A 12,115-nucleotide genomic window follows, 5' to 3' on the forward strand; every position below is an offset into this window, starting at 1 on the left:
AAAAAAAAAAAAAAAATACATCAAGTTAAATAAAACCAAATAAACCTATAAAACAATTTAGACTGAGATTGATTCTATAGCATATTAGTAGCTAGATGTTCAAAAATTAAGAGTTTGAAAACATTGTGTTAAGGAGTATGTGTTAGCTAGAAAGACAGGTTTTTTCTTTTCTTTTCTGATTACGTCAGCCTGTATATCTTTGAGATCACACATTACCTGTCATTTTCTTTGAAGGGTAATGTATGTTGGATGCAAGGAAATTGACCCTCATGCCCATAGCCCAAGCTGAGTGGAATTCAACAGCTGACAAATGTGGCAGAACATTCATCCAAGCTGTTGGGAAGAGTATGGTGTCTACGTGGAAATCTTTCACCAAGGTAACAGCAGGATCATGGAAGAGTACGTCAAAGCATGTGAAAATGCCAAAACTTCCAAAAGTGGTATTGAAAGTCACAACCTCAGCCTCCTTGGGTGCATCAAATTGTTCTTCACCCATGAAAAGATTTTGCTGCAATAAACAGAAGATAAGGAGAAAAAAAGTTCTTTTAGGAAACTGATCTGGACATTACAGTGTCAGAAGAAGTGCAAGCTCCCATCTTAGACAGTGCCAGTGTCATCTATAACCACTGTTTTCATGGGAAAGGAGTTTGCTTTATAGAATCAGAGTCCATTCCAGCTAACTCAAGCCTTTGGTTCAGTCTCCACACTACAAATATATACATGGGTATCTTTAACTATAAAGACCCTCTTGAATCTTTTAAGACATGGGAGTAAAATAGATTACTTCTGTTTGTCAAGTACACTTAACTGATTTCCTTGGCAAGGAATTTTGTTTGCTTCATTCTCCTCAAGACAGAGTCTATGTGGTAAGAAGTTTTTCATTCTAGCCTTGACCCATTGCCAGGGTATGTCTTTAAAAGGACAAAGTCCAATAAGCAACATTATCCAGCATAATGCAGGTTGCACTTTCGGACGCCCACACACTCCTAAAAACACACGTAGCCCCTTGAGCCTCTTTAAAGGAGCTTTCCACATTTTATCATTACTTTCTATGCTTTACCTCTACTCGATTTCCAAAGTATGCTTATCAGTATCAATAACATACTTTTCTCCTTGCCTGCTTTATCTCATTAGTCATTCACTAATCAGATTATTTGCAAGTTAATTTTACCTTATGGTAGCGCGCCACCAGTTTTCCCTGAGAATCAAATGCCACATCAGTGTTGTATTGGTAACGGCCATCATGGGGACACTGAGGGTCACTGGCATTGCATGGCTTCTTGTCCCCAATATTTGCTACAACGTAGATAGAGTTGTCCTTGGCCAGGCAACTGAGTCTTTCTTGAACTGGGGTGTGGCCAAATCTGGTATATGTTCATTGGAGGAAAAAGTCTTTGTAAATCAATCTTAGCTTTTAACAAAATCTTGAATGATAGTTGCCTACACCTCTTATTTGATATATGTAAAAATAAATTCTAAATAACAATAATTAGAAAAGAAGGATTAAGACAAGAAAGGAGTTCAGAGAAAGCCCATGCTTGAGTAGAATTGGTTGTAGGAACCTACTCTAGGATAAGATTCCAGACCGTGTATTTTTTCTTCATAACATTTATCATAATCTATAGTTATACTTTCACTTATGTGTTCATCTTATAGTGTCTGCAGCATCCTATGGATATCATGGGTCAATGACCTACATATCATGTTTACTAAACTTATGTCTAACAGGAAAGAGTCATTAAAAATATTTGGGGGTGGGCGTGGTTGCTCATGCCTGTAATTCCAGCAATTTGGGAGTGCAAGGAGGAAGGATTACTTGAGCTCAGGAGTTTGAGACCAGCCTGGGCAACAAAGCAAGACCCTGTCTCTACAAAAATGAAAAAAATAGCCAGGCATGGTGGTGTGTACCTGTAGTATCATATACTTGGGAGACTGAGGTGGGAAGATTGCTTGAATTTGGGAGTTTTAGGCTACAGTGAGTTCTACTGCATTTTAACCTGGGCAACAGAGGAAGACTCTATCTCAAAAAAAAATTATTTTTGAATCAGTTAACAAAAACTCAGAGGTAGGGGGATCCTGAGAAGACAGCATAGTAGGGAGTTTTTCTGCCACTTAGATAACAATTGCACTGATGGAATCTGTCTGATATTACTATTTAGGAGCTCTAGTGCTTGCAACTTCCAGGGGAAGGCTTGGAAGATAACTCACAGTTAGTTTCAGTCCATTTTGGCTCTTAGCTCAATAGTGGTTACCAATTCCTCATCCCCTGTCCCCATAACAGGCTGTCATGTCTGTGTTCCTAAAGCAGCTTGCAGGCAGCTTATGGGAGCAGTAAGACCTTGTCTTTCAAATACACAAGATCTACGTTCTGATCACTGATTGCTGCTTCTGATCATGGATATATAAACACAAAGGCAAGCAACTATTGTCATGTATACACACACACACACACACACACACACACACACACACCCTATTTTTGTAGCCAACTGTCTCACTGAAGTGGCTTCCAGGAGATTTAAAGAATCAGTGCCTTATTATTTTTCTTCATATTTTTCTTTTTCTTCTTTTGAGTAGTGAGACATTTAAGGAATAAGACATATAAAAGCAATCAAATATATAGGGAAATTTAGAAAGTCACCATACATGACCAGGGAAAGGCACATGCTCATAAAAGGCCTAAGAAGACCTTAAATTTACATCTCAAGCTGATCCTCAACACAAACATCCTACAACAACAACAACAAAACAATCATAGCAAACCCAGAGAATCTGATCCCCAGAGTAACCACGTGATGATTCAAATGTCTAGTTATCAACCAAAAAAATCACAAATTATACAAAGAAACGGGAAAGTATGACTCACTTAAAGGAAAGGAAAAACAAAGTAACTAAAATCGTCCCTGAAAAAGACCACATGACAGACCTACTAAACATAGACTTTAAAACAATGATTTTTACAGTTGCTTAAGAAAATAATGAAAGATGTGGAGAAAATCAGAAAATGAAACAAAGTAGAAATATCAATACAAAGATAGAAACCTAAAAAAAGTCTGGAGCTGAAAATTACAATAACTGAAATGAAGATTCTACAGAAGGATTCAAAGAAAGAAAGAGAAAATGAGAGAAAGAAAAAAGAAAGAAAGAAAGAGAGAGAGAGAAATAAATAAATAAATAAATAAATGTAGGGAGGGAGAAAGGAAGGAAGGAAGGGGAAGGAAGAAGGAGGGAGGGAGGGAGGCAGGGAGAGAGGGAGAGAAGGAAGGAAAGGGGAGGGAGGGAGGAAGAGAAGGAAGGAAGGAAGGAAGGAAGGAAGGAAGGAAGAAGGAAGGAAGGAAGGAAGGAGGGAGGGAGGGAGAGAAGGAAGGCAGGAAGGCAGGAAGGCAGGAAGGCAGGAAGGAAGAAAGGAAGGGAAGGGAGGAAGGAAGGGAGAGAGAAAGGGAGGAAAGGAGAGAGAGAGGGAGGGAGGGAGGGAGGGAGGATATAGAGCTTTGCAAATTTAGTAACAAAGAGATACCATTAAAGCCTTTGAAGACAGAAGCAACCTGGTCAAAATTTTCTTCATAAAGATAAATAGAACACTGAATATAGAATGTACTAGAACAATGAGAGACTAAATGCAGGGGACTCACTAGGAAGCTGTTGCCATAGTTCAAATAAGAGGTAACAGGCCGGGCGCGGTGGCTCAAGCCTGTAATCCCAGCACTTTGGGAGGCCGAGGCGGGTGGATCACGAGGTCAAGAGATCGAGACCATCCTGGTCAATATGGTGAAACCCCGTCTCTACTAAAAATACAAAAAATTAGCTGGGCATGGTGGCACATGCCTGTAATCCCAGCTACTCAGGAGGCTGAGGCAGGAGAATTGCCTGAACCCAGGAGACAGAGGTTGCGGTGAGCCGAGATCGCGCCATTGCACTCCAGCCTGGGTAACAAGAGCAAAACTCCGTCTCAAAAAAAAAAAAAAAAAAAAAAAAAATAAGAGGTAACAAGGATATGCTAGGGTAGTACCAGGTATTATGAAACTTTGGAAATCCCGGAGCATTTGTTAATGCCTGATTTCTTTATTCTTTTTCAAAGTTACCAATAATTGTCCAAGTAAAACAATTAAAATGCAATTTTGAAAATCATATTTAACATATTGGCATATTTATCGTCTATTGCACAACTCTGAAATGATAAATGGTTTACACCAGGTTATTGAAGAATAGCTAAGAAGGCTGTGATAATCTGTGTGAATAAAAATTTGGTGCCATCAAATCTTGGCTATTGAATCTATAAATTTGTGTAATTAATATAAGGAAAACCATAGCAATCACTTATAAAACATATCCTTGAAAAGATCAGAAAAGGATATAATAACACATATAGAAAATTATTATTATTTCAATATGTTTATAAGAAAGAACAACCATTCAATGGTTTAACCCCACTTTGCTTCAATTAATATGTGCAATGCATAGATATAAATTACAGCACATTGAACCACTTGAAACACTTTTACCCCCAGTCTTTGTGGATCACCTGAAGTGGTGGAATAGGTAGCTTGTGGTTTTGGTTTCCTGAAACAGTTCTGATGAGAAGCATATTTTCCTACTGTCTCTATTTAGTCTTCATGTATTCTAATATATCTCAATTCAAGCTACATTTCTCAGACTGTTTGGTATATACATAAAATGCTCCAAAATTAGACCACCATGTCCTGATTTTGGGTTTAAAAATTCAGTTTGCTTATGTGTGCCTGAAATCTGCCTGTTTCCTCATCCATGATATTTGCTGAATCCTTAACGCATGCAGAGTTTTGTTCTGGATACAGACGGACAAGGTGAAACAGAGTAATTGAAATTTTTTTTCCAAGGCTGCTTTCAAAGTGTTCAATCTCTAGGTATAACAAAAATCATCAATTATCGAAGAAGACGTTTACTAACCTAAAATCAGCACATGTTAAATATTCAACAAATACTTGTTAGGTTTTGATACAACACAAATCGCTATATTAGACACGTGGGCAACTGGGGGGAGTATATTCCAGGCAGAGCTGTCCAAGCACACAATGAGAGAGACAGAAATTTCAGATGTGGTTGCTATGCTTATAAAGCATTAGACTTACTGGAGAAACAATATGTGCACACAAAACTCTGAAATAATAGTATGAAATAATATGCAATCAAATATCAAAATGCCTTTTCAGCCCTTTGGCTCCAAGCTGACCCTGACAAGGGCAATATGATTTTGGCAGCTCTTCAGAGACCTCCACCCAGGAAGCCTCCCCTCCCTGGGCCTCTCTCTTTCCCTTGTTTCCTAGGCCTCTGAGATTGCATTTCATGGAGTGAGGTGAGGGCAGGCCCAAGAAGGGTGGTTACCACTGAGCCCTAGTCACTATCAAGATGATAGAGGTACTGACAACTCACTCTCAGAAACTGTTACACCAGCTGAATGTCCTGTTGGAAAGAAGTCTAGATGACAGTTAAAGATCTGTGGCTTGAGACTAATTGAGTTTGCACACAATAGACAATAGCCTCAGAATGACTGCAAGACGACAGTCCTTTGAAGTACAAGATGTTAGTCTAACTCAGTTCTTTGGCTTTGACATAAAGACATTTTCTCTAACTGAATTTACTGGACAGATTCTTGTGTTAAATGAAGGTGCACCCCAAGCAGCTTGGATGTGTTGGACTGAGCTTGTTCTATTTGGTTATAAAAATCCACAGGAGAGAAAAGGAATGTCCCATTGGCAACTGACGTGTTCCAAATAAGTGAATATAGGTTCACGGTTTCAGGCTTAATGAGAATAGAAAAGATTGTATTGGAGAAGGTGTAACATAAAGTGAAAGCTACTGCTGCCTTTCAATTTCTGCAACTCCACTATCCACTCATTCAAGAGAACTTGCTGTTTGAAAGGAGAAATTACCTCAACTTTGACTGGAAGCCCAATTTAAGGCATGTCAGATCAAATGCTCTGAACTTTAGAGTCTAAAGCAAAGCCTTCTGTGTTGATATTGTCTATAGTCACATTGGAGATCCAAAACCAGAAGTGTATAGAGTTAATAAAATGGGAAGAATGTCTTCAGAAACATTCCAGGTTAAATGGTAGAGATGGATACAAGCTCTTTGCTTGTATCCAAGTGTTTAACTGAATACTCATTAAACAAGTGTTCCAAATCAAACATTCAGAAATAGAAATGGATTGTTTCTGGGCATACTGCATTGCAACTGAAGCATAGTTAACACAGAAGAATTCACTGTCCAACAATTCCTGAAACGGCTCCCTAATTGGTAAATTTGGTTCATTGTTATTCTACATAGAGAGAAAATTTCCCAATGCTATAATTTTCTTTTACAATTAAAATATTAATTATCTTCAAGATAAACAAAATGGAGTTGGAATCGCATAGGGGAAAATTACTTCACTGATCTAGCCAGTTACTATTTGAAAGCATTTACTACATAACTACACAGAAACTGTAACACCTCAACAGTAAGGAATTATCCAGCCTCTGATATGTAAATTAGCCATTTCATGATCTTTTCAGCTTTGAAAACTGCATCTTTCTTAATAGCACAAATTTTATAAGTAGCACTGAAATTGTGTTTTTATTGCACATTTTGTCGTATGTAGACCCACACTCAGGCTCATTTTAAGTTACACAAGCCTGAGTAAGACAACAGGGACAAAAAGTTTAAACCATATATGAACAAATTTGAAACTATTCATACATAAGCAAAATCAATATGAATTTAGATATTGTACCTAAGGAAAAAGTAAGATATGGGAGATGGTCTCCACTTTGAGTTTCTGAAAACTGTTAGGGTGTTTTAACACTGTAGTTACACATCATTGCTACAGCAGTTAGACAACTGGAAAGTAGTTATATGATTAGTCACTGCATTTATGATATATACTTGCCATCTAAATTTTATTTTTAAAAAATTTGCAAGGGCATCGTCTGCCCCAACACTTTCTCTGCTCCTCAGATCCCGTAAGGTGAGGCAGGGGGCCCTGACAAGGGTGGAACAATGGCAGCAGGCTGGCCACATGCACAGCCACCACTACCCCTGACATGTGGCTACTCCTGGGACAGGAACTGCTGATCCACCCACTGACACCCATCTTGGCCATTCCCACTGCTTCCCAAACCCTGTCCCAGTCTGGGGCTGAGCTTGAGTGGGATGGGAAGAAGTCAAGACCCCAAGCAGAACACCGGAGGCTGGACAGGTATCTTCAACCATGTGGTGGGCACCCTGGCGATGTGGAGATGGGAAGGATGCAATGGACATGCTATGAGCTCCCTCACACAACATGATTTACATTCTTAACTCACAGTAATGATTTATCTTTTTCTACTCAAAACTAAATGTTGACATTTAGATGATTATGAATTTTAGATATAAACACTTCAAGTTTAACAGTAATATTTAAGCAGACTTCAAATTAATTTGGCTTTTTTGTTGTTTCTTTAAATAAGGTTATAGTAGCAACAACAAACTCTTCTCTGAAGCCTTTCTCCATAACCCTGATCTATAGATTCCATAATAGTATAATAGATTTATGCTATGAAGCCCCAAAATATCACAACTAGATTAAGGCGATGCTCTGAAATTTAGGAAACTGCCTAATTAATATTACGCTATGGGGGAGCTATGTGTAGATTTAAATTCATCTGTGAAGCATTCAAATCAAAGCTAAAAGTAAAAATATGAAACACCAATGACAACTGTGAATCTTCATTTCTAACATTGATCTAACTTTCTATATTGGATCAATATATTGTATTTAGGTGATATTAAAAATGATAATCTATGTAATTTAAATGTTAAATTTTAAATGACGACGTCTACATCAAAACCAACATTTGACTAATGAACTCTTTAGGCATAATAAGGGTTAATATTGTTGGCAGCATAGTTTCTTGGTACCTATCATGCAAGTAATAGATAATCCAGAGATGTGCACTTTATTATACAGAAGGAACATACCTTAACATAATAAAGGCTATATACAGCATATGTGTCAGCACCCACAGCTAACATCCTATGGAATGGGGAAAAGCTGAAAGTGTTCTAAGAACTGTAACAAGACAAGGAACCCTGCCTTCACCACTTCTAGTCAACGTCGTACTGGAAATCCTAGCCGGAGCAATCAGGTAAGAGAAAGAAATAAAAGATGAGGAGAAAGCAGTGCAAGATGGCCAAATAGAACCCTCCAGCAACTGTCCTCCTGCAAGAGCCCCAAACTGAGCAGCCATCCACACAAGAAAGCACCTTCATAAGAACCAAAAATTAGGAAAGCAATCACAGTACCTGGTTTTAAAATCATATAAAGGAAAAAGTCACTGAAGAGGTTAGGAAAGAAAGTCTTCAATTGCCAACACTGCTCTCCCCCATCCTCCAGGTTAGCACATGCTGTGGAAAGGAAATTTGTGCCTTTAGAGGAGGGAAAGCGCAGTGATTGCAGGACTTTGCATTGAAAGTCAGTGCTGCCGTGTGACAGCAGAAAGCAACATGGCACAGAATTCAGCCAGTGCCCACAGAGAGCGCATTTAGAACAGCTCTAGCCAGAGGAGAATTGTCCTTCCCAGCAGTCAGAACCTGAGTTCCACCAAGCATCACCAGTGCAGGGTAAAGTTCTCTGGGGTCCTAAATAAACTTGAAAGGTAGTCTAGGCCAGGGTTTCCCAAACCCTAAGCCACATACTGTGGCCTGTTAGGAATTGTGCTGCACAGCAGTACCAGTCCGTGGCCTATTAGAAACCGGCTGCACAGCAGGAGGTGAGTGGCATTACTGCCTGAACTCCACTTCCTGTCAGATCAGTTGCAGCATTAGATTCTCATAAGAGTGCAAGCCTATTGTGAACTGTGCATCTGAGGGATCTACGTTGCATGCTCCTTATGAAAATTTAACCTGATGATCTGAGGTGGAACAGTTTTATCCAGAAACCATCCTCCATCCTGTCCATTGAAAAATTGTCTTCCACAAAACCAGTCCCTGGTGCCAAAAATGTTGAGGACTACTGATCTAGGCCATAAGGACTGCAATTCCTAGGCAAATCTTAGTGCTGTACTGAGCCCAGAACCAGTAGACTTGGAGTGCACATAACCTAGTGAGACACCAGCTGAGTGGTCAAAGGAGTGCTTGCATCACCCTTCCTCCAACTCCAGGCAGCACGGCTCACAGCTTTGAGACTCTGTCCCTCTGCCTTAAAAAAGGAGAGAGGAGCATAAAGAGGACTTTGTCTTGCAACTTGGATAATAGTTAAACCACAGTAAAATAAAGCACCAAGCAGAGTACTGAAGCCTCTCAACCCAGGCCCTAGCTCCCTGATGACATTTCTAGACATACACGGAACTACAAGGGAACTTCCTGCCTTGAATGGAAGAACCCAGTCCTGGCAAGATTCATCACCTGCTAACGAAAGAGCCCTTGGTTCTTGAATAAACATCAGTGATGGCCAGGCAGTGCTCACCACGAGCCTTGGGTGAGACCCAGTAACATGCTGGCTTCAGGTGTGACCCAGCACATTCCCAGCTATGGTGGACATGGGGAGAGATTCCTGCTTCAGAAAAAGAGAGGGAAGAGTAAAAAGTACTTTGTCGTACAAATTGGGTACCAACTTAGCCACAGTAACATAAAGCACCAAGCAGACTCCTAAAGTCCTCAATTCCAATTCCAGGACTTAGCTCCTAGATGGGATTTCTAGACCCACCCTGGATCAGAAAAGAACCCACTGCCCTCTCCTATAAGAAATTCTAAAGAAATTTCTTCAGTCTGAAAGAAAGGATCAATAATCAATAAGAAATCATCTGAAGGTACAAAACCCACTGGTAATAGTAAGTACACAGACAAACATGGAGCGTTATAATTCTAATTGTGTTATAAACTTTTCATATCTTGATTAGAAAAACTAAAACATGAACCAATAGAAAACAATAACTAGAAAAGCTTTTTAAGATGTAGATAGTATATAAGATATAAATAGAAACTATTGAAAGTTAAAAAGTATGGGGGATGAAATTAAAGTATGGAGTTTTTGTTAGTTTTCGCTTTGCTTGTTTGTTTATGTAATCAATGTTAAGTTGTCATCAGTTTAAAATAATAAATTACAAGTTGTTATTTGCAAGTTGCATGATAACATCAAATCAAAAAAACCTACAATGGATACACAAAAAATAAAAAGCAAAAATTAAAATATACCATCAGAGAAAAATGCCTTCATTAAAAGGAAGACAACACCTAAAAAAACAAACAGAAAACAAAATGGCAGGAGTATGTCCTTAGTTAACCATAGTAACATTGAATGTACATGGACTAAACTCTCCAGGCAAAAGACAGAGTGGCTGAATGGATAAAAATAAATAAATAAAAGGCAATGATCTAGTGAGTACAAGAAACACACTTCACATATAAAGACACACATAGACTGAAAATAAAGGGATAGAAAAAGATATTCCATGAAAATGGAAAGCAAAAAGGAGCAGGGGTAGCTATATTTTTATCAAACAGAATAGATACCAGGACAAAAACCATAAAAAGAGACAAAGAAATTAATTATATAATGATAAAGCGGTCAATTTAGTCAGATGATATAACAATTGTAAATATATACGTACCTAACTCTTGCACACACAGATATATATATATAAATATTATTAGAGCTAAAGAGAGAGATAGAGCCCAATGCAATAATAGCTGGAGATGTCAACATCCCACTTTCAGCATCAGACAGATCATCCAGGGGGAAAAACAATAAAGAAACACTGGACTTAATCTGCATTATAGACCAATTGGACCTAACAGGTATTTACAGAAAATTTCATCCAGTGGCTGCAGAATAAACATTCTTCTCCCCAACATATGGATCATTCTCAAGGAGAGACCACATGTTAAGTCACAAAACAAATCTAAAACATTTTTTAAAATTGAAATCATATCAAGTATCTTCTCTGACCACAATGGAATAATACTAGAAACCAATAGCAAAAGGAATTTTGATAACTATAAAAACATACAGAAATTTAACAATGTGCTCCTGAATTACCGGTGAGTTAATGAAGAAATTAAGAAGAAAGTTAAAAATGTCCTTGAAACAAATGAAAATGGAGATGCAACATACTAAAACCTATGGGATACAGCAAAACTAGTCTAAGGAAATTTCACAGCTGTAAGTGCCTACAATAACAAAGAAGAAAACTTTCAAATAAACAGCCTAATGATGCATTAAAAAAAAAAAAAAAAACTAGAAAAGGAAGCGCAAAACAAACCCAAAATTTGTAAAAGAAAAATAATAAACATCAGAACGAAATAAATGAAATTGAAATAAAAAACAATGCAAAAGAACAACAAAACAAAAAGTTGGTTTTTTGAAAAGATAAACAAAATTGACTTTTAGTGAGACTAAGAAAAAAGATGGAGACAAGTAAACTCAGATATGCAAAATGAGACATTATAACCAATACTGCAGAAATTCAAAAGATCTTTAAAGATTACTATGAGCAACTATATACCAATAAATTGGAAAACCTAGAAGACATGAATAAATTCCTAGACACATACAACCTACCCAGATTGAACCATGAAGAAGTTCAAAACCTGAATAGACCAATAACAAATGATAAGATTGAAGCTGTAATAAAAGTTCTCCCAGAAAGAAAAGGGCAGGACTTAATGGCTTCAGTGCTGAACTTTACCAAACAATTAAAGAAGAACTAATACCAATCCTATTCAAACTATTCCAAAAGATAGAGAAGGGAATACTTCCAAACTCATTCAAGGAGGCTACAATTACCCTGATACCAAAACCAGATAAAGACACATAAAAAAGAAAACAACAGCTCAACATCCCTGATGAACATTGATGCAAAAATCCTCAACAAAATGCTAGCAAATCAAATGCAAGAACACATTAAAAAATTATTCATAGGCCGGGTGCAGTGGCTCAAGCCTGTAATCCCAGCACTTTGGGAGGCCGAGGCGGGTGGATCACGAGGTCAAGAGATCGAGACCATCCTGGTCAATGTGGTGACACCCTGTCTCTACTAAAAATACAAAAAATTAGCTGGGCATGATGGCGCGTGCCTGTAATCCCAGCTACTCAGGAGGCTGAGGCAGGAGAATTGCCTG

The 12,115-nt window shown here is 38.2% G+C and overlaps 1 protein-coding gene and 1 pseudogene across 2 annotated transcripts in view; one reads left to right on the forward strand and one right to left on the reverse strand.

Annotated features, from left to right (window-relative positions):
• The window catches only part of VNN1 (vanin 1), a 38,156-nt gene that overhangs the window by 14,965 nt on the left and 11,076 nt on the right, over window positions 1–12,115 (reverse strand). For both annotated transcript variants that reach the window (XM_037728517.1, XM_017500604.2), the window contains exons 4-5: window positions 1,172–1,364; window positions 217–508 (exon numbers count right to left, since the gene is read on the reverse strand). In XM_037728517.1, coding sequence (XP_037584445.1) covers window positions 217–508; window positions 1,172–1,364 — 485 coding nt within the window. The remainder of the gene's footprint in view (window positions 1–216; window positions 509–1,171; window positions 1,365–12,115) is intronic.
• On the forward strand, window positions 5,386–6,271 carry LOC108284027 (annotated as a pseudogene).

This window comes from Cebus imitator, unplaced genomic scaffold (assembly GCF_001604975.1).
Source record: "Cebus imitator isolate Cc_AM_T3 unplaced genomic scaffold, Cebus_imitator-1.0 Scaffold267, whole genome shotgun sequence".
Lineage (NCBI taxonomy): Eukaryota > Metazoa > Chordata > Mammalia > Primates > Cebidae > Cebus > Cebus imitator.